We start from the raw sequence: 25,002 nt of genomic DNA, 5'->3' as shown, positions 1-25,002 counted from the left end.
AGAAAGAGGATACAGGATGAAAAGAATCAAATCAACCCATGAACCAAATCATGGAAAACCTATGAATTCAAGGAATGTTTTCTATAAGAATTCCTAAATGGCATTGCATAATTTAGAAAAACAGAGGCTGCTGCAGGAAATTTTGATATATATTGAAATTCCATTCAGAAAAATCACATGCTTGCACCATCGTCGATGGGTAATCATGCATACCTAAGTTTAATTTCCATATTTGTGCGAAGAAACAAGACGGAAGAAGCTATCCTGGATTTGTTTGGTCTTGATGCTATAAATGATAGGATTCATTAAAGGAGGGAAGAGGAAGCAGACATAGCTCATGATAATTTGGACCACCTGTGGCACATTCTTCCCAAACCGGTGGATGAATGAAAGACCAATCACAGTGACATAGAAGATCAATACACAACTTATGTGGGAGATGCAGGTATTGAGGGCCTTGGCTCTCTCTTCACCAGAAGCAATGCCCATGACAGTGTGAAAAATTAGGATATAGGAGAACAGGATGATCAGAGAGTCTAGGAAGAAAGTTAAAGAAATTATAAATACAGGGTACATTTTATTGAAAGTTATATCAGCACAGGCCAGTTTCATGACTTCTTGGTGAAGACAGAAAGCATGGGAGAGTATATGGGAGTGGCAATATGGAAATGAAAAAAGACGCACGATTACAGGCATGATGAATATAAAACCCCTCATAAATGCCCCCACCCCTAATGCTAACACTCGAGTACTGGTGAGAATGGTAGTGTATCTCAAGGGATTGCAGATAGCATTAAAACGGTCATAGGCCATGGCAAGCAAAATACCTGATTCTACAGTGGAAAGAGAGTGGATGAAGTACGCCTGCATGAAGCAGGCTGCGTGGTTTATTTCTCTGTGATTCAACAGTAAGACACCCATTACAGTAGGCATCGTGGTCAGGGTCACCATGAGGTCTGTGCCTGCTAGCATGGCCAAGAAATAATACATGGGCTCATGGAGACTGTAGTCATGCTTGATGAGGTAGAGGAGGGTGCCATTGCCAAGAAGCAGAGAGATGTAGACTGCAAAGAAAGGGATGGAGATCCAGTGGTGAGCTGCCTCCAGGCTTGGGAAACCAGTCAGCAGAAAGGGGGCAGCACTCATATTGGGCCACATAATGGACCCACAGATGGAGAGAAGTTTCCTGGAATCTATGAGCCTAAGAATCCAGCTTTTTCAATGCAGAGATTCCATAGTAGCCTCAATCGCAATCTTTGTATTTGGGGATAATTATTAGGTATGATAAGCTTTGAATCTGCAACTATTTACCTGCAGAAGAAGAGTAGAGATTTGTAAGCTACACTAGGGATGATGGATGGTAGTCTTTTCCTAATTAGAAGAAAATAATTAAAAGCTCTTCAAATTTAAAAAAAAATCTCCATTTTTTAATGCATCAGGCCCTGCTACTGTGTGTATACAAAAAATATTTATAGCGAGTGATAACAACAATGTAAGGATCAATAGGTATAAGTGGATAATAACCTTGCTCAGCTGCTTTCTTGTAATGGCTGATTTGTTTGAACACATTTAATTTTTTTGTTGTTGCTGGATATGTGCATTTTATTGATTGCAGTGCTGGTTGCCTGGGTGTTCATATATGTTGGTACTTAATGAATTGAACATTTAAATATATGTAATTTATCATATATAAATAATACCTCAATAAATATGTTTTTCGAAAGTACATATATTGGTAAAGAAGGAGGGAGACTTAAATAATGACCCATGATGTGGACACATTTAATTTTGATTTTGTATTTCACAATCACGATAAAGACATTTTTATTTCAAAATCTTTTTTTGATTCCTTGTGACAATTGAATTTTGGTCTTTCATGGGATTCAACAAATATTATCACCATTTCCAACTGCTTTACACTTCAATAGTTAACAATTTTCTAAAGCCTGGCTATGGAAGTATGGCCCAAAGACCAGCCTCAAGGAGCAAACATGGGGACAGGTCAGTGTGTAGCCTTAGACTCCACTTCTGTCCTGCTAAGTGAAAATCTGTATTTTAACACAATCCACAGGTGACTCATGAACACAGTGGCATTTGAGAAGCACTGTTTTAAGGATTTCATATCTATTCCTTTTTTGGAGAGAGAAGGTTTTTAATTCTTACACATGGTTTCCTCATTTCCTACAAATCTCCTTAAAAATATTATTTTGTATTTTGTTCATTATACCTTTGCCATTTACTGGTCATCTTTCTTGCCTCTTGTCCCTTTCAAAATGATTTGACAGGGAGCAGAGGTAACTCAATGACTAGGCAACTCCCTCCCGCATTGGAGGCCCTGGTTTCAGGGATTAATTGAGAAATCTATGTTTTTATTCAACTGTATTTTCTTTTTAGTTTTTAATTGTTTATATTTTCAATTATTAAATGTACAAAATAAAGTGAAAACAACAACAACAACAAAAAAAAACTCTTACGTGGTATAGCAATGAAATGAAAGTGGGGAGGTAAAACTAACCCACCAAAAATGAAATAGATCATAAGGGGATATTATGAGAAACCATACGCTAACGAAGTAGATAATCTAGATGAAATGGACAAATTTCTAAAAATGCACAATCTACACTGAGATTTGGTAGATACTTTTATGTTTTAGGGGTCATAGTGACTGACCTAGTGATGGTACAGGTGCAAGAGTGTCCTTTGTGAGCGAGAGCAAATGTAAATCACTACTGCTGGGAGTTGGGAATGTGGAGAATCATGGGAAAAATATAACTGGAGTGATGTATGGATGGTGGTTAGCAGTAATAATATAATATTCTTGCATCTATGCCAAAGATGTACTGTGCTGATAATGGGGCCGGGAAAAGGTGAGCCAAATGTATACTATGGACATGATAACAATTAGATGATATTATCTAATCTGTAACGAAAATTCCACCACAGTGTGGTATGTTGATAGAAGGGTATTGTTTGGGAATTCTACACATGTGCATGATTGTTTTATAAGTATACAACTGCTGTCATAAAAAATATATTTTAAAAATAATAATAGGGTGGTTGGGGGAAAAACACACCAAATGTAAGTAAGATAAGGACTATGAGTAGCAGTAAGATTTTGACAATATTCTTTTATAATTTGTAACAAAGTTCTCACAACAACCCAGTGCTTCTTAAAGAAAATAGATGGGAATGGGGGAGAAATAAATAAATAAAATCTTTTAAAAAATGATTTGACAGAACTGAATTGTCGTACTTTTCTGTTTCTCCACCTACCCTCCTGTTTCTCTAACACTTAACTCCTGAGGAGCTGTTCCACTATGGGACTGGCCAAATTCCAATGCTCCCTCAGGTTAATGATATCAGTCACCTCCATTATTTCCATTTCCTTGGGTACTCCACTCTGAAATTTAAAATCTCTTTACCTGTTCTGCTGCAGTTGATTTAAATGTGAATTCAGAAGTTGAATGCAGCTCACAGCACTGATGCAACTCTCCTTCCTAAAATGGCCTAAATATTGCAAATAGACCAGAATCAGAATAAACTACAAATAAAACTCTAGTGTGAGGAAGTGCTCTGAGGTTACATCTCTATGAGTATTATGTTCATTGAGACACAAAACACTGAGATGAGGACCCCCCTTAATATTAAAGGACATTGAAGAGGAGCAGACTTGGCCCAGTGGATAGGGCGTCATTTACCACATGGGAGGTCCACGGTTCAAACCCCCGGCCTCTTTGACCCGTGTGGAACTGGCCCATGTGCAGTGCTGATAATGCGCAAGGAGTGCCCTGCCACGCAGGAGTGCCCCCATGTAGGGGAGACCACATACAAGGAGTGCGCCCTGTAAGGAGAGCTGTCCAGTGAGAAGGAAAATTCAGCCTGCCCAAGAATGGCCCCCCACACACAGAGAGCTGACACAGCAAGATGACACAACAAAAAGAGACACAGATTCCCGTGCCGCTGACAACAACAGAAGCAGGCAAATGGACACAGAGAACAGACAACTAGGGCAGGGAAGGGGAGAGAAATAAATAAAAAATAAATCTTTAAAAAAAATAAAGGACTTTGAAATCTAATGGGTACATTTAAACGATTCTGATTATTTCACAAATGTTCTATTTCTTTAGGCTTAAAATCATAGGGAAGCAACCTGTAAGAGGAAGAGAAAGGCAGTTTGAGGAGGTACATAAAAAGTGGTATGTAGTCTGAAAGGCAAAAATAGCAGAAAGACATAGGCTTATGATCCATTAAGCAATGAAATTCAGAATAATAAACTAGAAATCTAAGCTATAAAGACTGTAAAATCCAGATCATTCATCAAATTGTCCTTGAAAATTAATTAGATTCTTTCAGAGCTTGATAATAGAAACTTCGAGCCAAGAAACGTGCTTTTACAGGTTTTATGATCAGAGTAATGTTTGAGAAATAGGAAGGCCACATTTTCCTCCACAGCCTGGTTTGTGTCAGAACAATAAGAAAATGCAAAGGCTATGGAATCTCTAAGTATATGAAGAGCAAGTCATATCCTGCATCTTTTGGAATAAAGGCTAAATGCAAGCAAAGACTTGTCCAAGACTGAGAAGACTCCAATATTTATTCAGAAACAGATGTGTTAGGCAATAAAATATATTGTCATCAAATGGAGATCTTTATCATTTCCTCAGGGCTAGGAGCATACTGCACTTATACTTGCCTAGCCTAAATTACACAGCAAAAATTCCATAAATGGACAATGTTATGTATGGGTTTATTTATTGACAAGTACTCATAAAGTTACTTCAGGAGCACGAGGAGCAATTTGACTGAATGAATATGGATAAATGTGGGGCAGTGAATATCTTGAAATTGATAAGCAGGTTCCAACTCAGAGTACATCATTTTTTAATGACTTCCTAAACATTGGGGAATCCTGACTTACCAATATCTGATGAATTCCTTTAAAGGATGCTTGTACACAAATGTATAAACAGCCTCCTGAAATACCATTTCTCAGTGTCATCTGGGACTGTGGGAAAGATTATACTTTTGAACAAGCACAGATATTACTGAGAACATGCCATATGACCATCAGTATGCTTTTTCACGGATATCATTTATTAATTACAGTCCTTGTACTGAAGAAGCTCACAATGTATACTAGCAGTTAATAACTGAACTTAATGATGACTCATTCTAGGCATCCTAATAACCTGATTTTCAGGTTAATGGATTACTAGCCATTAAAAAACCCTCCTCCCACCCTCCTGCACATATACCAGTCCATGAAAACTTCCCAGTGTACATTGTCTGGGGCTTAACATGTCTCCTAACACCCATGCAAGAAGAAAGGAACAGATGAAACTTGGATGAGTAAGGAAAGACAGGATAGAAGATATTTGGGCCTCAAGAGAAAATACTAAATCCATCATGGAGAAATAAATGCATGGAGAATACAGAGTTACATGTCTTCCTCATTTGCTCTTCTACATACATTCCTTTCCTCTGAAAGAGATGTAGAACAGAGGCGCCTAGGCCCTGGTTTTAGATTTTTTATCTTAGTGTGTACTATTGCCAATAACCCATGTCCTTTCAAAGAGAAAAGTTATGAGAGATAAAATATATATGTAATATATACATATACAGTTTAAAAAATCTATTTAAGTTCCCAAAATCACATATATCTTGCCAGTAAAATGGACAAGAGGACTAAATGTCACATTTAGTGCAAAGCACTCACACTTATCCTTAGGCCTATTCATGGGTTTCAGAATAGAAACTCACCCAATCCACAGGCTCATTGCTGGAATATTTGATGACTTAGTGAATATGCTTCCTTCTCAAAGCTTCTGAACAGGCCCCAGTAGAGAGCTTATATATGTGGAAATCACCTCCCCAGAGTTTCACCTTTCCAGCCTCCCAGGAGACTCCTTTACTCTCCAATCTCTCTCTTTTCTCTGGGCAGAGCAGGGACACACCGGCAATATTTCAGGCCTTTCAGAAGTTTACTCAATGATGGGACAGGAAAACTGAGAACTCAAATGCCAACAGGAGTGAAGATGCCAGGGTTTGATTAGGTGACTCTCAAAATCCTTGATATCAGGATTTAAGAAATTCTTGCATGTCCTTCCCAGTATCGAGAGTAGATCAGGTGATTTTGGGGGTTTTATATGCTTATGAATTCCAATTGCATTTTCGTCTTTTTGTTTCACAGGGAAAATTAGTTCCAATCCAAAGGAACTTCAATTAATCTTTTAATAACCATGTGAACCATGACATTTCATCTTTTGTCTAAAATTACTGTATTTTCATTTTGTGCCAAGTTAGGGAGTCAGATGTGGTCTGTTTATGCACAGAATGAAAAAAATGTAGTAGAAACTAGAAAGACAATATTTACCAAGAAAATCTGTAGCACTGTCATTAAAGCATGAATAGTTGTGTGCTCGGGGGAACACATAGATGGAGTTTCTAGGATCAGGAAAAACTTCCCAGAGAAAGTGACATTTAAGCTGGGAATTGAACAATGAGAAAGGTAGGGATATCGAAGCTGTAGGTGGGTTAGGATAGAAGTCCCAGAGAGAGGGAAAAACATGCACAGGTTATGAGACAAAGGAAAATATGGTGAATTCAAACAGAACAGAACATTGACATTGCTAAGACAACAAAACATGAGGGAAAACAGCTTGTTACCATGAAGGGTCTTACAAATCATGTGTGTGAAATATTGAGAAACAGTTAATTGTCAGATAATCATTGGTACAGTTTACTTAGCTGTAATATGAGAAAGACATTTGAAAGGGGGACCAGTGAGTGAAGAAAGTGTGAGGACACTGTGATCTGATGGGGCTGTGATTAGGTGTTGTCAGTAAAGTTGACTAAAAGTGACTGGACAAGAAAGTCTATGATTTAGAAAGAACAGAACTTTGCAATTGACTGAATGCGGTAGACTCAATACACAGACATCTATATTTCTGATTTTAGCGGAGTGGAGAATAGTTCCATTCTACTAACATAGAAATCACATGCAGAATGACTTTTTCATTTAACAACAGTTATTTGTTAATTAATTGTTTTGCCATTAGCATTGTTTTACATGCTGGATTTAGAAAAGAGAGAGGCATATCTGTTCAGCTTTGCACTTTACAAGTCTGAATATTCAGGAAGGGATATCTCAGAGAGAATTATGTATGTTTACCTTAAATTTGGAAAACAAGTATGAGTAGAACAGACTTGGAAATGATTAGTAATCAGGATTTAATCCAACTGAATTCAATAGGATTAGAAAATTTATAGTGTATTAGTAAAATTAACTAAGAGCATAGGCTCTGGAGCCAGTATGCCTGATTGTAAATCTTAACTCTGCATCTTACAGATTCTGTGTCATTACTCAGAACTCCTACATCTAGAAAATGGGTGTGATAGGCAGTGCTAAAGGATTGTTGGGATTAAACAAGTAAGAATTATGGTTAGGATTAATGAGTTAATTGATCTAAACGTCTATTGAAAGTTTTGTTTTGTGTTGTATTTTCAGAAAGGTATAGAAGAATGAAATGTCTAGGTTGGATTGACATGAGCAAAGGAACATAGATAGGATTATGGTTTGAGAGTCTCTAGATATCTGAAGAATTCATCTGGGATTTGAAGGTAAATGAAGAGGAGGGAATCAAAATAAAAAGGTCAGTGGACTGGAGGTCCCAATGTTGTAGGAAAGATATATTGGGGGTAACTGAGTGAGAAAACCTAAGGAATATGAGAATTTCCAAAGCCTATTTAAAACACTTTATAATTATCACCTGTATATTTCACTATATGAAAAAATTGTAAGACAGTTATCAATCCCCCACATGGTGAGTACTTTTCCTTTTTAACTCTTTGAGTGTTGTCATGTCAAAATATTGAGGTCTTCATCTTTGTCAATGATGATAATATTAATATAATTAATAGAATATACAAATACAAATAGTAATATATTCATTCTCAAATTCTTGCAAGATTCTTAGAAAAGGCATTTTGTAATTGCTATTGATAGATGATATAACTGAGTTTCAGTGATTAAGTGACTCATTCAAGATCACAAAAGTTATGTTAGGGAGGAAGGAGTGAAACTGCATTTTTCTTCAAAGTTTGCATTCCTTTTACTATACTATTCCAATTCATTTTTTAAAATAAATTTCCTTTATTTTCTAAGAAAAACTTGGCATAAAAAATTTCTTGTATGAAAAGTATGAAAATGATTATTATTATGGCCTTTTAAAACGTAATAGGATTTTCTTTATATAATAGTATCTACTCTATCCATGGTATCCAGGAAGATTTCTGAAAAGAGTTTATATTGCAAAAGTTAGAATGTCATTTTTTATAAAATAAGATGATATGCTTAAAAGTACTAATTGGTAACTATATTTCTATTATTATCTCCTTACATTTATCAACTGTTTTGCCTTATATATTTTTTAAACAAATCTATTTTGTTGATACATATTAATAAAGCATACAATTCATCCAAAATGAACAATCAATGGTATTTGGTATAGTCACATAACTGTGTGTTCATCACTTCAATCATTATTACAGCATTTTCATTATTTGAATAATAATAATAAACAAAAAACAGACAAATATGAAAATTCCTCACCTCTCAATCTCTGTATGCTTCCCCCTCTGTATATAGGTGGTGTTTCTGACTATTTGATTCAAAGTGTATAATCAATGGCTTTTAGCATAATCCCAATGTTATGCATTCATCGTCCCCAAAATTTGAGGATTACTATTTTACATGAAAAAGACTCCACACTCCATAGCATTCCTTCCTCAAATCTATGTAACTACTAATCTCATTTCATCTTTATAAATTTACTTATGTTTACATTTTATATAAATGGAATCATACAAGATGTACTACTGTGATCTCCTTCACTTATAATGTATTTTTGTCTGATATTAAAATTTTATTGTATTAACTTTTATTTGTTAAGCTTCAGAGAAAAACGGTCTTATATTTGCAATTCTATTCATATTTCATATAATATGTTTAGTTAATAATAGGGCAATCATACAGTATTTGTCCTTTGTATCTGGCTTGCTTCAGTCAACATAATGTCCTCCAGGTTCATCCTTGTTGCCATATGCTTCACAAGTTCATTTCTTCTTACTGCTGCATAATATTCCATCATGAGCATACTCCACAATTTTTTATCCACTCATCGGTTGATGGACACCTGGCTTGTTTCCAACTTTTGGTTATCATGACTAATACTGCTATGAGCATTGGTGTGCAGATATGAATTTCTGTCACTGCTCTCAGTTTTTCTGGGTATATAACTAGCAATGGTATTGCTGGGTCCCATAGAAATCTATATACAACTTTCTTCAGACTGACGAATAGTCCTCCACGGTAGTTGTACCATTCTACTTTCCCAAGAAGAGTGAATAAGTGTTCCTATCTCTCCATAACCTCTCTAACATTTACATTTTTTTCTGACTTTTTAATTGTGGCCAATCTAATATGTGTGAAATGATATCTTCTTGTAATTTTGATTTGCATTCCCCTAATTGCTAGTGATGTTGAACATTTTTTTCATGTCTTTCTTCACCACTTTTATTTCTTCTTTGCACAGTTGTCTTTTCAAGTCTTCTGCCCATTTTTTAATCAGGTATTTTGCCTTTTTATTGATGAGTTGTATGACCTCTGTATTTATCATGTATATTAAACCCTTATCAGACATGTGATTGCCAAATATTTTCTCCCATTGAGGCAGCTGCCTTTTCACCCTTTTGACTAATTCCTTTGAGGAGGTCTCATTTATCTGTTTCTGTTGTTGTCGTTGTTGCTCATGCTTTGGATGTAAGGTTTAAGAAACTATTGCTTACCAAAAGATCTTGAGGATATGTTGCTACATTTTCTTCTAAGAGATTTACAGTTATTGTTTTTCTATTTAAGTCCTTTATCCATTTTGAGTTCACTTTTGTGTAAGATGTGAGATAGAGGTTTGCTTTCTTTATTTTTGAAATGAATATTCAATTTTCCAGGTACCATTTCTTGAATAGACTGGTCTAGCCCTGCTGGATGGACTTAACAGCCTTGTCAAAAACACCTTGACTGTAGGTGTGAGGGTCAATTTCTGAGTTCTTCATTGAGTTCCATTAGTCAATCTGTCTGTTCTAATGCCAGTACTATACTGTTTTTAACACTGTAGCTAAGTAATATGCTTTAAAGTCAGGAAGTGAGAGTCCTCCAACTTTGTGCTTCTTTTTAAAGATATGTTTTACTATTTGGGGCCCCTTGCCCATCCAAATAATTTTGATTATTGGCTTTTTGATTTCTTCAAATAAGTCTGTGGTGATTTTTTTTGGAATTGTGTTGATCAGTAAATCAGTTTGGGTGGAACTGACATCTTAACGAAATTTAGTCTTCCAATCCATGAACATGGAATGTTCTTCCAATTATTTATTTATTTGTTTATTTATTGCTTTCTTTTAGTAGTGCTTTGTATTATTCTGATTACAGATCCTTTATGTCCTTGTTTGAGTTCATTCCTAAATATTTGATAGTTTTAGTCACTATTATAAATGGAACTTTTTTCTGATTTCCTCCTTAGTTGCATGTTAGTAGTGCATAAAAACACTATTGATTTTTCCATATTAACCTAGTATCTCTCCACTTTGCTCAACTTATCCATTAATTCTAGCAGTTTTGTCATGGATTTTTCAGGATATTCTAGATATAGAATCATTTCATCAGCGAAGAGTGAAAGTTTTACTTCTTTCTTTCCCATTTGAGTGCTTTTTATTTCTTTGTCTAGACTAATTGCTCTAGCTAGAACTTATAAAAAAATATTGAATAATAATGGTGACATTGGGCATTTGTCTTGTTCCTGATCTCAGCAGGAAAGCTTTCAGTCTTTACCATTGAGTACAATGCTAACTGAGGTTTTTCATTTATGTACTTTATTATATTGAGGAAGCTTCCTTCTATTCCTATTTTTTGGAGTGTTTTTATCAAGAAAGTGTGTGTATTTTGTCAAATACCTTTTCTGCATCAATTAAGAGGATCATGTATTTTTCTTCTTCAATTCATCAATGTGGTTTATGACACTATTTGATTTTCGTGTGTTCTTCCACCCTTGCATATCTGGGATGAAATCTAGATTGTTCATGGCATATAATTCTCTTAATGTACGTTTGGATTCTCTTTGCAATGTTTTGTGGAGGACTTTTGCATCTATTTTCATTAGAGATATTGGTCAGCAATTTTTTTGGTAGTATCTTTATCTGGCTTTTGTATTAGAATGATGTTGGCTTCATGGAATCGGTTTGGTAACAGTCTTTCCTGTTCAATTTTTTGGAAGAGCTTGAGCAAGAATTGGTATTATTTCACCTTTGAATAATGGTAGAATTTACTAATACAGCCATCTGGTCCTTGGCTTTACATCTTTGGGAGGTTTTTGATGACTGTTTCAATCTCTTCACTTGTGATTGGTATTTTGATCTTTTTCTTCTAAAGTCAGTGTAGGTGGTTCATATGTTTCTAGGAATTTTTCTCAGCTAATCTACAATTTATAGTTTTCTGGGATTCATTTGTTCATAGCCTCTTTTGATCTCTATATTTCTACAGAATCAGTGGAATGTTACCCTTCTCATTTCTGGTTTTATTTATTTGCATCTTATCTCTTTTTTTCTTCATCAATTTAGCTAAGGCTTTGTCAATTTTGTTAATTTTCTCAAAGAAACAACTTTTGGTTTTGTTGATTCTCTCTATTGTTTTTTGTTGTTGTTGTTGTTCTTGATTTCATTTATTTCTGCTCTTCTCTTTACTTTTTCTTTCCTTCAGCTTGTTTGGGACTGGTTTGCTGTACTTTTTCTAGTTCTTCAAGGTATACAATTAGATCATTAATTTTAGCTCTTTCTTCTTTTTTAATGTTAGCATTGAGGCCTATAAATTTCTCCCTAATCACTGCTGTTTTGGTTTCTCATAGGTTTTGATATGTTGTGTTCTCATTTGCATTCATTTCAAGATATTTGCTGAATGTATATCCTCCTATTTTGGAGTACAACTCTCTATAATATCTGTTAGTCTAGTTTACTTATATTATTCAAGTTCTCTCTTTCTTTATTTAGCCTCTCTCTAGATAGTCTATCAAATACCAAGAGTGGTCTATTGCTGTGTACAACATCTTTGCTAATGTATATCTTATATACCTTGAGGTAATGAGATTAGGTATGTAAATATTTAGGATAATGATTTCTTCTTGTTCAAGTGCCCTTTTTATGGCAATTTTATACTTTATTTTATATTATATATTTTTGTTTTTAATATTTTAATGATAAACGTAAAGGCCATACTGCTACATTGACTTAATATATTTTTAAAATATTTAAAATATTTATTGATGCTTTATGATTTTTAAATGTATCTTTTTTCCCTGCTTTTAAGTTCTTGTTCTATAGTCTGTGCTTCATTTCTAAACTGAATATTACATGTGTCAATGTTCTATTCATTCTCTTCCCTCTAACAAAACAGACATCAGAAATCATCCACTTAGAGCCTTCTCACCAAACTTTGGTGAGCATCTAGCATGCTCTAATATGAATTCTGGTTTGGTCTTTGGTTGCTTTGGCAGCAAAGACTCTTCTGGTCTGAATATCTTATGCTTAACTACTTTTTAGCTACTCTAAGGCTGTGGGGCATTGTATGTGTAGTGCTCTAAGACCCTTCATCCCATCTGAGACACTATCAGGCAAACAGGAATTATCGAATTGTTTTCCAAACTGTGCTTGTGAACTCTTGCAAGCTATTTTTTCCTCCTCTCTTTCTATAGACTCTTGAACCATTTCCTGTATCATAGGCCTGAGATATCTGTAAAGATAAGTGACTCTTCCAGTTTGGAAAATGACAGAATTAAGTACATATTTTACTGGAAACAGAGCAAAAGAACTAAGATCAATATGCTTGAGGATGGAGGGTTGGGAAGCTGAGAACAAGAGATATGTCTTTAAATGACATGAGTATAATTTCTTTTGAGTCTGAGCCACATCAACATTGCAAAGTGCATCTTGCCAGGAAACATATTCTGTAATGGAGAGACCCCTGGAGTCACAGGTCAGGCTCAAATTCTATGAAAAGAAAGAAAATGGTTGATATCATTTTGGATTATCTTGGTCTACACACTATCAGAGATGGGGGGAAGAGGAAGTAGGCATAGCTCATAATATTATAAACTATATGTGGCACATACTTCCAAGATCAATGAAAAAGAGTCAGCCCTGTCACACTAACAACAACAACAACAACAAAAACAGAAAACAGATAATATGAGAGACACAGGTATTTAGGGCCTTGACCTGCTCCTGACCTGAGTCAAAACCTGTAACAGTCTTAAGGATTATGATGTAAAAGATAAGGATAAGCATAAAGTTGAAGAAACCAATTAAAGACACCAGAGCTATAGGATAGAATGTATTGAAAGTGATGTCAACACAGGCCAGTTTGATCACATCCTGGTACAAGCAGATGGCTTGGGGAAGGATATGGTGATTTGCAGTAAGGGAACTCAGAGAGTTTGATGATTATGGGCATGAGTATAAATCCTCTCATTATAACCCCAAGGCCTATCTTTACCACCTTAACATTGGTAAGAATGGAATTATATCTTAAGGGATCACAGATGGCAATAAAACAGTCATAGGCCATGATGAGCAGGACTCCAGACCCCAGAGTGAGTAGATCAGATAGGCCTGGAAGAATCAGGCTCCATGGCTGAACTACCTGTGATCCAGACAAAGGACACCAAGTACAGTGGGCATCATTGTCAAAGTCATTCCAAGATCTGTGGCTGCCAATATAGCCAGAAAGTAGTACAAGAGCAGTAAGATGCCATTCTTAAAAAGTGAAGAGTCTGGAAACATAAATGACAAAGAATGAAATGGAAATCCGAGGATGGAATATCTTCAGACTTGGGAAGCTGGTTATTAGAAATGGGGCAGCACTGATATTGGACCACGTGGTGGATTTCTGAGAAGGAACAAAAAACTCTCTAGTTTTGCACTAACTCTACAGATTTGCACTGTCTAAAATTATAATTTGAGCCAAATATGTAACTTAAAATTTTCTAGTATCCAGATTAATAAAAGTAAGCACAGAAAGGAAACAACAAATTTTAAAAATATATTTTTTCTTCTTCACTAGATGCTAAATTTTATTTAAAATGTAATCAGTATAAAATTATTAATAATATATTTTACTTTTTTTGTCACACACGTTCTTCAAAATTTAGTGTGCAGTTTATACTTACAGTGCTCCTCAACTCAAACTAACCAGAGGCTACAGAATTAGCTTGCACAGCATAGACTATGAAAATTAGTTTTCCCACATAATTTAAAAGAGAAATCACAGAGCCTCTGTACAGAATTGTTCCCAATTTACTTCTCCCCTCATTATAGGTGAGTTTCTCAATGCAGTTCTCTAAATATGAATTTTTCTAATTTTTTATTGCCATGGGCAGAATTCTTTACTAAAGCTTTCCCAAATATGTCACTCAAATTCACATAAAATCTAAAACTCCTTGACCTTGTTCCTCATTGGTCTTGATTTCTCTCCCATTTTTCTTCAGCACTAGCCCTCTAGTTTCTTCTCCTCCCTACTGTGAATATATTTTATGATGAATGAAAGGAGACAGTGCTTTCATTTTGAATACCCCATTCATATCATGAATTCAGAGATTCAATATATATATACTGAACACCTACTTAAATGAAAAACTGAGCTGAGCATTAAAGATGCAAATCTTGTAAGGTTGTGAGTGAAAAAGAAAAGAAATAAGTAATCTTTGTGCTGTACTATTTTATTATCTCTAATTAAATTGAAACCCAAATTATAATACTTTGTATGAACAAATGCATTATGAATTCCCTAGAGCCTAGGGACTCATGGAGCCCCATTTTGTGCTTTATTCATCTCTTTTGTGCCTTTACATCTCTTTTTAAATTCTTCTGAATTGGTTGTGTTGTGGTGTTCCCAAACACTGAGTGGGCTGTTTCGGGGGCTTGCAGGGCAGGAGGTGTCTGGATGTCTATTTGGTGAGACAGTGTCAGAAGAGATTCTTCCAAGAGGTGGAATTTTGGGTTTCTGACATGGAGGTCAGAAGTCATAGGCAGGACCTCTTCCCCTAGGGCTGGTGAACTGGCCACAGTGATCCCTGAAATCTTTGTTGTGCTGTGATGTTCCCAAACACTGAGCAGGCTGTTTTGGGGGCTTGCAGGGCAGGAGGTGTCTGGATGTCAATTTGGTGAGACAGTGACAGAAGAAATTCTTGTGAGAGGTAGAATTTTGGGTTTCTGACACGGAAGTCAGAAGTTGTGGGCAGGACCCTTCCCCCTAGGGCTGGCGGCCCAGCTGTGGCAATCCCTAAAAACTTTGTTGTGCTGCAGTGTTCCCAAACCCGTGTTAACCAGATGTGTGGTTCCCAGGTCTGTATCTCCTAAACTCTAGTAGCCCATGCTCCAGAGACTTACACACCTTGAGTCTGCAATATCACGGGCTTCCCATTCCCGAATCCACAATGTCCTGAAATCTGTCCGATGTCCTTGATTACCCTAGCCCTCTGTGTTTTGTGTTGTTTATTTTTTTCTCCTTGAGCTTGGAGGAATATACCAGCTGACTTGGGGAGAGTCTGGGAAGAAAGGAGAGGCAAATCTGCTGAGGAAGCCCAATTTATCTAAATGTCCTGGAATAGGAAACTTGGTCTGGGAGAAGGTGGAGTCAGAAAATCAATTAGACCTCTCCTAGCACACCTAAGGGGGAGGAACTGTAGGAGGTGCTATCCAAGCTTCCAATAGCATATTTGGGGTTTCTGGTGAGGTGTAGGAGCTCTCATGCTGGAAATAAAAAGTCATAGTCTTCTGTGTTGAGTTGGTTCAACAAGGACCCATTTGAATCTCCTACTGGACCTCTCAGGCAGCTTTCCTGCTGCCCTGGGAAAGAAAGAAGTGAGGAAGGGAGAAAGGGGGAAGATCAGATCCCTAAGCATTTTATTTAACTGTAAAGAGGATTCCTAGCTTGAAACGTTGGTTCTTTTTTTTTTTTTTTTTTTTTTTTTGGTCATGGTTGCTAATATTGCATTATCTCCTGGTCTTTTCTCCCCCAAGATCCTTTTTCATTTATTTACTTTTTTTCTCTTTTCTTGCTTGTTTCCCTCCCTTTTCTTTGTCCCCCCATTTTTCTCTTCTCTCTCTTTTTTTTTCTTTTCTCTCTATTGCTTCTTATTTTATTTTATTTTCTTTATATAATAGGTGCTGAAGGGAGCACTTCACATTTGTTGTGTTTCCTCATCCTCCATTTCCTCTTTTCTGTGTATATTGATTTTGGGCACCTACATGATCCTCTTTCCCCTACATCTTTCTACCCTCCATCATCTACTGTTTGTTTTACATTTCACCTCCCTTTCTTTGGCCCCCAAATTGTCTGACTTTTTATTTCTAATACCTTTGTTCTGTTTTCTGTCTTTTATCCACTCTTGATATTATTGTCTTTCTAATCTCTTTCCCTCTCTCATGAAAACACTGGCCTTTTAATTCATACTATATTCCTCCCCATATTCAGATGGCTATCTCATTATAGGTACTCTACTTACAACTATACTCTACACAACTTACAGAAGTCTAATATCCAATCTCCTAGATTTCACATTGTTGCTCTATTAACATTTATTACCAATACTACTTTATATATTTTCTTTTCTTACTCATTTTGCTTTCCCTGGCACTAATATTTTCCTTCAAAGTGAACTTAGCCAGCAACAAGAAAACAGAGTAAAAAGAACAAAGTGACAAAGAGAAGACATAACTTTATGCGCAAACAACAACTACTTAATCCCCAAGACTCAACAAAGAAGCTAAGGAATTGATTAAACCCGTCAAGATAAAACGATGACCAGACAGCAACAAAAAACTACAAACCAAACTAATGATCAGGAAAACATGGCTGAAACCAATGAACAAACTAAAAACCAGGGAGAGGAGCAGAACATCAGACAAGTAATTAAAGATCTCAAAACATATATTAGATACCAACTTAAAGAAGTAAAGGAAGAAATTAACAATATGAAGAAAACACTTGGAAAGAATACAGATGAAATTGGAGACATACACAAAAAGATAATAGATATGATGGTGATGACACCATAAACCAAGAAATCAAAAATACACTCTCAGCAAATAGCAGCAGATTAGAAGATGCAGAGGAGAGAATTAGTGACATGGAAGACAGTACATCTGAAATCAAACAGATAGTAGAGCTGACTGACAAAAAGATAGAAAAAATCCAGCAGGGATATAGGGGTCTGAAAGACTATGCAAAATGCACAAACATACATATTATAGGCATCCCAGAAGGAGAAGAGAAGGGAAAGGGGACAGAAGAGGTGTTGGAGGAAATAATGGCTGAAAACTTCCCAAGTCTACTGAGGGAGATGGGTGTACATGTCCAGGAAGCACAACACACCCCACAAATACCAACAGGCCTACCCCAAGACATATACTTGTCAAATTATCCAATACTCAAGAGAAAGAGAAAATTCTAAAAGCAGTAAGAGAAAAGAGAACCATCATATACAAGGGAGTCTACATAAGATTCAATGCTGATTTCTCATCTGAAACCATGGAGGCAAGAAGGCAGTGGTATGATATAGTCAAGGTACTACAAGAATAATTTTCCAACCAAGAATACTCTACCCAGCTAAGCTAGCATTCAAAAATAATGGAGAGTTCAAAATATTCACAGATAAACAGAAACTAAAAGAGTATGCCAACAAGAACCCTGCCCTTCAAGAAATACTAAAGAGAGTTCTGCAGGAAGAAAGAAAAAAAAAAAACAGGAAAGGCAGAGTTGGAGGAGAGTGTAAGAGAAACAAAAAAGACAAAAAGGGAAGGGAAAAAAACAAACAAACAAAATATGACAAACACAGGTCCAAACAAAATATGGCTAACATAAATAATTCCTTGAAAGTAAAAACACTGAAAGTCAATTCATTAAACTCACCTATCAAAAGATTCAGACGGGAAGATTGGATAAGGAAATATGACCCATCTAAATGCTGTCTACAAGAAACACTTCTTAGACCCAGGGATTCAAGGAGGTTGAAAGTGAATGGCTGGAAAACAATCTTACAAGCAAACAATAACCAAAAAAAGGCAGAAGTAGCTATATTAATATCAGACAAAATAGACTTTAAATGTGAAACAATTGTGAGAGACAAAGATGGATACTACGTATTAGTGAGAGGGATAATCTTTCAAGAAGAATGAACAATCATAAATATTTCTGCTCCTAACAAGGGTGCCCCCAAATACATGAAGGAAACACTGGAAAAACAAAGTGAAAGAATAGATGCCTCTACAGTTATAGTGGGGGACTTTAATACACTGCTATCAACTTTGGACAGAACATCTCAAAAGAGAATCACTAAAGAAACAAAAACTTTGAACAGTATGTTAGAAGAGCTGGACCTAATAGACATCTACAGATCATTACACCCAAATACAGCAAGATACACATTTTTCTCAAGTGCACATGGATCATTCTCCAAGATAGACCATATGCTAGGCCACAATGAAAGGCTCAATGAATTCAGAAAGATTGAGATCACACAAAATAATATCTCTGACCACAGCGGAGTAAAGCTGGAAATCTGCAAGGGCCAGAGGCCCAGATTTCACACCAAGATATGGAAATTAAGCAGCACACTCTTAGAAAAACAATGGGTCAAAGAGGAAATCTCAGAAGAAATTAATAACTACCTTGAAACTAATGAAAATGATAACACAAAATACCACAACTTATGGGATGCAGCAAAAGCAGTACTGAGAGGGAAATTTATAGCCATAAATTCACACATCAGAAAAGAAGAAAGAACAAAGATTGAAGAACTAACCGCACATTTGGAGGAATTTAGCAAAAAAACAACAAAGTAACCCCACAGGAAGAAGAAAGAAAGAAAGAACAAAGATAAGAGCAGAGCTAAATGAAATAGAAAATAAGAAAGCACTTGAAAAGATAAGCAAAACCAAGAGCTGGTTCTTTGAGAAGATCAATAAAATTGACAAACTCTTAGCTAGACTAATAAAGAAAAAAATAGAGAAGATGCAAATACACAACATGAGAAATGAGAAAGGAGATAGCAACACTGATCCCACAGAAATAAAGGCTATCATAAGAGGATACTTTGAAAAACTATATTCCAATAAAAATGACAATTCAGAGGAAATGGAAAAATTCCTAGAAACACATAAGCAGCTTGTATTGATGAAAGAAGAAATTGATGATCTCAACAAATCAACTACAAGTACAGAGATAGAATCAGTCATTAAAAACCTCCCAACTAAGAAGAGCCCAGGGCCAGATGGCCTAACAGGTGAATTCTACAAAATATTCCAGAAAGAACTAACACCAATCCTGCTGAAACTCTTCCAAAATATCAAAACAGAAGGAACATTACCTAACTCATTCTATGATGCCAACATTACCCTAGTACCAAAGCCAAAGAGACCACAAGAAAGGAAAATTACTGACCAATTTCTCTAGTGAACATCAATGCAAAAATCCTCAAGAAAATACTTGCTAACCGTATTCTACAACACATTAAACAAATTATACACCACGACCAAGTGGGATTCATTCTGGGTATGCAAGAATGGTTCAACATAAGAAAATCAATCAAGGTAATATACCATATAAACAGATCGAAGGGAAAAAATCACATGATTATATCTATAGATGCAGAAGAAGCATTTGACAAGATACGGCACCCTTTCTTGAGAAAAACACTGCAAAAGACTGGAATACAAGGAAATTTTCTGAACATTATAAAGAGTATATATGAAAAACCCACAGCCAACATCATTTACAAAGGTGAAATCCTAAAATCTTTCCCTCTAAGATCAGGAACATGTCAAGATTGCCCACTATCACCTCTTCTATTTAACATTGTCTTAGGAGTACTTGCTCAAGCTCTGAGGCAAGAACCAGATATAAAAGGCATTCAAATTGGAAAGGAAGAAGTCAAAATTTCATTATTTGCAGATGACATGATCCTATAGATAGAAAACCCTGAGAAGTCTACAGGAAAGTTCCTAGAACTCATAAATGAGTTTAGTAAGATAAATGCACAAAAATCAGTAGCATTTCTATACACCAGTACTGAGCAAGCTCAAGAGGAAATCAAGAAACAAATACCATTTACAATAGTAAATTTTAAAAAATCAAATACCTCAGAATAAATTTAACTAATGATGTAAAAACCTTATACACAGAGAACTACACAACATTGTTCAAGGTAATCAAAGAAGACCTAAATAAATGGAAGAATATTCCCTGTTCATGGATAGGAAGACTAAATATTACTAAGATGTCTATCCTACCAAAACCGATCTACACTTTCAATGCAATCCCAACAAAAATCAGCACAGCATTCTTTAATGAACTAGAAAAACTAGCTATGAAATTTATTTAGAAAGGAAAGAGGCCCCGAATAGCCAAAGACATATTGAAAAAGCAAAACGAAATTGGAGGAATCACACCACCTGACTGCAAAACATAATACAAAGCTACAGTAGTGAAAACAGCATATTATTGGCACAAGGAGAGACACACTGACTAATGGAAATGAATTGAGAGTTCTGATATAGATCCTCATATATATAGTCACATAATATTCGATAAAGCCACCAAACCCTCTCAACTGGGAGAGAATGACCTATTCAAAAAATGGTGCCTGGAAAACTGGATATCCATATGTAAAAGAATGAAAGAGTATTACTATCTCACACCTTATAAAAAAATCAACTCAAGTTGGATCAAAGACCTAAATATGAGACCCAAGACCATAAAGACTTTGGAAAGCAAAGTATAGAAACATCTACAGGACCTTGTAATAGGAAATGGCTTCATGAACTTCACACCAACAGCACGAACAGCAAAAGAACAAATAGATAAATGGGACTTCCTCAAAATTAAAGTCTTCTGCACCTCAAAGGAGTTTGTCACAAAAGTGAAAAGAGAGCCTACACAATGGGAGAAGATATTTGATAACCATATAACTGATAGGAGACTTATATCCTGCATATAAAAGAACACCTTTATCTCGAAAATAAAAAGACAAACAACCCATTTAAAAAATGGGAAAAAGATTTAAATGGACACTTCTCCAAAGAAGAAACACAAATAGCTAAAAAGCACATGAAAAAATGCTCCAAATCTCTAGCTATTAGGGAAATGCAGATCAAAACTACAATGAGATGCCATCGTACTCCCATAAGATTGGCAGCTATGAAAAAAAACAGAAGACTACAAATGCTGGAGAGGATGTGGAGGAATGGGAACACTCATCCACTGCTGGTGGGAATGCAGAAGGATCCAACCACTCTGGAGAACAGTTTGGCAGTTTCTCAAAAAGCTAACCATAGATTTGCCATATGAGCCAGCAATTCCACTGCTGGGAATATACCCAGCAGAACTGAAAACAAGGACACAAACCGATATATGCACACCAATGTTCATAGCAGCATTGTTCACTATCACCAAAAGTTGGAATCAACCCAAATGCTCATCAACAGATGAATGGATAAATAAAATGTGGTATATACATAAAATGGAATACTACTCAGCTTTAAGAACACACTACAAACACACGTGATAACATGGATGAATCTTGAGAACTTTATGTTGAGTGAAGCAACCCAGTGTTTGAAAGACAAGTACTACATGACCTCAATGATATGAAATAAGGAAACCAAGCTGCCTCAGAGAGTTAGAAACTGGATGATAGGCTTAAAGAAAATTGAGGGGTAGAGGAAGGATGTAAGCTGACACCTACATGGGTGAAATCTATGAAAAGCTGGAGGTAAGGATTTGTTCAAGGTATTTGTTCAAGGAAGGGATAAAATGGGAGCATAGGGATATCTTTAGGTGGGGCTTTGTAGGCTTGAGGGGGGCTAGGGATGGGAGGAAGGGTAATATTGCCCAAGAAATTAGGGGGAGTGTGGGGCAACATATGAACATAGGAGATTGTCAGGTATTTGGTTGAGAGTATAAAGCTGAGAAAACTTTTTAAAAAATATAATAAAGAAGGTTACCTGTTTAAGATGCTTAAAGGGGATAATCTGATGCAGGCCAGGCTTCTAGGGTGTGTGTGAGTGCTCATTTTGTCATAGTGGGTTATATCATTGGATAAAGACCCATATAATGAGAGTGAAGATATATCCACATCCTGAGGAGGACTGATGTTCTCAAATACAGGGAGTTGTATCTCTCAAGAGAAATGGTGGCTCCCAATGTATTGGGGCAGTTGAGCATGTCAACCACTCAACACTGTTGCAAGTATCTCTGAACATGGCCCTTCTAGCAATGAAGACTGACTGTCACTGTGGTTCCTAAGGGGAGGGGGAAAGAGGTATTGAAGAGATGGATTCAATGTAACTGTGTGAGCATTAGAAGTGTTCCACAAGATTACACAAGGATGTATATAAGACATGTTAAATTATACCAAAAATAGATAGGGGCCTATAGGCTAAAATGTAAATCATAATATAAAACATAACTAAAAATTTAGAACATTGTATAGTCTAAAATATAAAACACAATGTAAACCCAAATGTTACCTTGTTTGAACGCTATGTCTCAATATCTGTACATCAGTTTCAGAAAATAGAGCATGAATATGTAAAAAGACTATTGCTGTGGAAGGGAAAAGGGTTTTATGTTAGATATGTGGGAGTACTATGTATTAAATATATGAATTACTGTGATCTAAAACTTTTGTGAAGATAAGCTTAATAATTAGGAAAACAGGAAAAAAGGGGCATAGACACTGAGGAAAAGACAAAAGAATATGACTTGCCAATTTGCATACAGGGCAACACTTATTGCAGTGATGGAAGGTAAACATCAAAAACAAAGTTTTTGCATTTTTAAATTTTTTGATACCCCAATTTATTTTACCTTAATTTTTCAAAATTAATATGTATTGTATATCTAACCTTTAAACTCATCACTATATTCCATTTTACTATTAATGGAACCTGGCAATATATTGGGCTTCATTTTTGAGGAAGTTTTGGATCACAGAGTGGTTCAACAATGGCAGGGGAGGAATACTGGTGTGGGATATTATTGACAGGGTACACATGGTTGGCAGGGAGTTCTCCAGGGCATATATCAATGGTACATAAAAATGTTCGGATATTTTCATAGTGGTTACAATTAAAAACAACAACTGAGGGAGTGTTGAGTTCCTAGCCAGGGGAGCTCTATCACAGTCCCTAAAAGAACAGCAACAATCCCCCAAGTGCAATGGCAAAGACCAAAAAAGAAGGAAGGTCCAACAAAGAGCCCTTGACACTAATGACTATGCTTGTGAGCCTGTGTACCTGAAATAAGAACAAGGCCTAGAGCTGCAGTGTGCCTAAGAGTTACCTCCTGAGAGCCTCCATGTTGCTCAAATGTGGCCAGTCTCAAAGCCAAACTCAGCATGTAAATGCATTGCCTTCCCCCAAGCATGGGACATGACTTCTAGGGATGAGCCTCCCTGGCACCGAGGGATTACTCCCAAGTACCAGCTGATGATGTACCTAGAAAATGACCTTGAATAAAAGGGTCAACTTGCACTAGCAGAATAATCAGTCTACATATAATACCAGGAGTTAAAAATGTTTCTTGACCTGAGTAAAAGGGGGAAATGGAAAGGACCAATGAGTTTATATGGCTATGAGTGTCCAAAAAGAGCCAGGAGGTTATCAGAGGGTTCACCTTATGCACATCTCAGCAGGGTCCCAAAGACAGATAAAGTAGATACAACCTCAGGTATTGGTTCTTCTGAGGACTACAGAGACCCACAGGTTCTATGGTCATGGCAGATGGAGTTCAGTGCCATGTCAGTTGGCCGTACTTTGGACTTTGTGTCTCTATGTTGATGGAGCTGAACTCAGATGTGATCTTTGTTCACAAGCCTCTCCTGTTACTTTTACTGGATCTTTAGTTGTCACTGGGGTTTAGTTTATACCCAGGGGACCTAAATCTCTGGACTGACCATGTGATAGCCAGGCCCTGAGCTTCAACAGACTTGCAACTCTTACACTCTGGTTTATTGGACTTACCTCACTCAGCTAACATGGAAGTGAAGAATGTCAACCACCACACCAGGGAGCCAAGTGTGCCTACAACTGCAAGCAGGAGAATTGCATCCAGCATCCATGTGGAATCTAAGCCCCCTCTTGATGTAGATGTGGAGTGGACACAACCATTCCAGGGTCCACAGGATGGAGGAGTAATGTATGGATTAGAATAGACTTACTGATATTCTATTCATGAACTATTGTGATTAGTAATCAAAGAAAATGTGGCATTGGTGTGGAGACAGTGGCCATGGTGGCTGCTGGGGGTAGGGAGTGGGAGGAAGAGATGTGATGTGGGGGCATTTTTGGGGCTTGGAGTTATCCTGGGTCGAGCTGCAGGGACAGTTACCAGACATTTTTAATGTCCTCCCATTGCCCACCAGACTGTGGGAGAGTATGGGCTATGGTGTGGACCATTGACCATGAGGTGCAGTGATGCTCAGAGATGTATTCCCCAAGTGCATTGAATGTCTCATGATGATAGAAGAGGTTGTTGTTATGGGGGAGGAGTGGGGTGAGGGGGATGGGGACCTCATCCCCTCATATGGGGACCTCATATGTTTTGAAGGTAACATTAAAAATTAAATAAAGACAAAAAAAGAAATTGAAAAAAAAAGAGTGGATATCATATCCTCTACATTTCTTATGTAACATTTATGTAAATAAAGTCTTCATTAAGTGAAAAAATAATTTAAAAATTGGTACTCACAAAATAAAATAAGAAACAGATAAAAGGTTGTATAAAGTGAAATAATCTATTTAAATTAAAAGAAAAATTTCAAATATATTGTTCAATTAAAAAATATAGGGAGCCAATGTAGCTCAAACATTTGAGCACCCACCTCCCACATGGGAGGTCTCAGA

At 36.4% G+C, this 25,002-nt stretch overlaps 1 protein-coding gene and 1 pseudogene across 1 annotated transcript; both read right to left on the bottom strand.

Annotated features, from left to right (window-relative positions):
• Nucleotides 1-219: 219 nt before the first annotated feature.
• On the bottom strand, nucleotides 220-1,158 carry LOC101435909 (olfactory receptor 51B2-like). Its single transcript, XM_004447530.1, has one exon. The coding sequence runs from the start codon at nucleotides 1,156-1,158 to the stop codon at nucleotides 220-222; it is 939 nt and encodes a 312-aa protein (XP_004447587.1).
• An 11,968-nt stretch (nucleotides 1,159-13,126) lies between these two features.
• On the bottom strand, nucleotides 13,127-13,881 carry LOC131280225 (olfactory receptor 51B6-like; annotated as a pseudogene).
• Between the last annotated feature and the right edge of the window lie 11,121 nt (nucleotides 13,882-25,002).

The sequence above is a fragment of the Dasypus novemcinctus genome, chromosome 10 (genome assembly GCF_030445035.2).
Source record: "Dasypus novemcinctus isolate mDasNov1 chromosome 10, mDasNov1.1.hap2, whole genome shotgun sequence".
In the NCBI taxonomy this organism is placed as follows: Eukaryota; Metazoa; Chordata; class Mammalia; order Cingulata; family Dasypodidae; genus Dasypus; species Dasypus novemcinctus.
The sequence above is the reverse complement of the archived record's forward strand: the minus strand, read 5'-3'. Positions and strand labels throughout refer to the sequence as shown.

Bases quoted from the DNA above. Each gene is read 5' to 3' on its own strand.
- LOC101435909 (XM_004447530.1), bottom strand. From the start codon at position 1,158: ATGTGGCCCAATATGAGTGCTGCCCCCTTTCTGCTGACTGGTTTCCCA.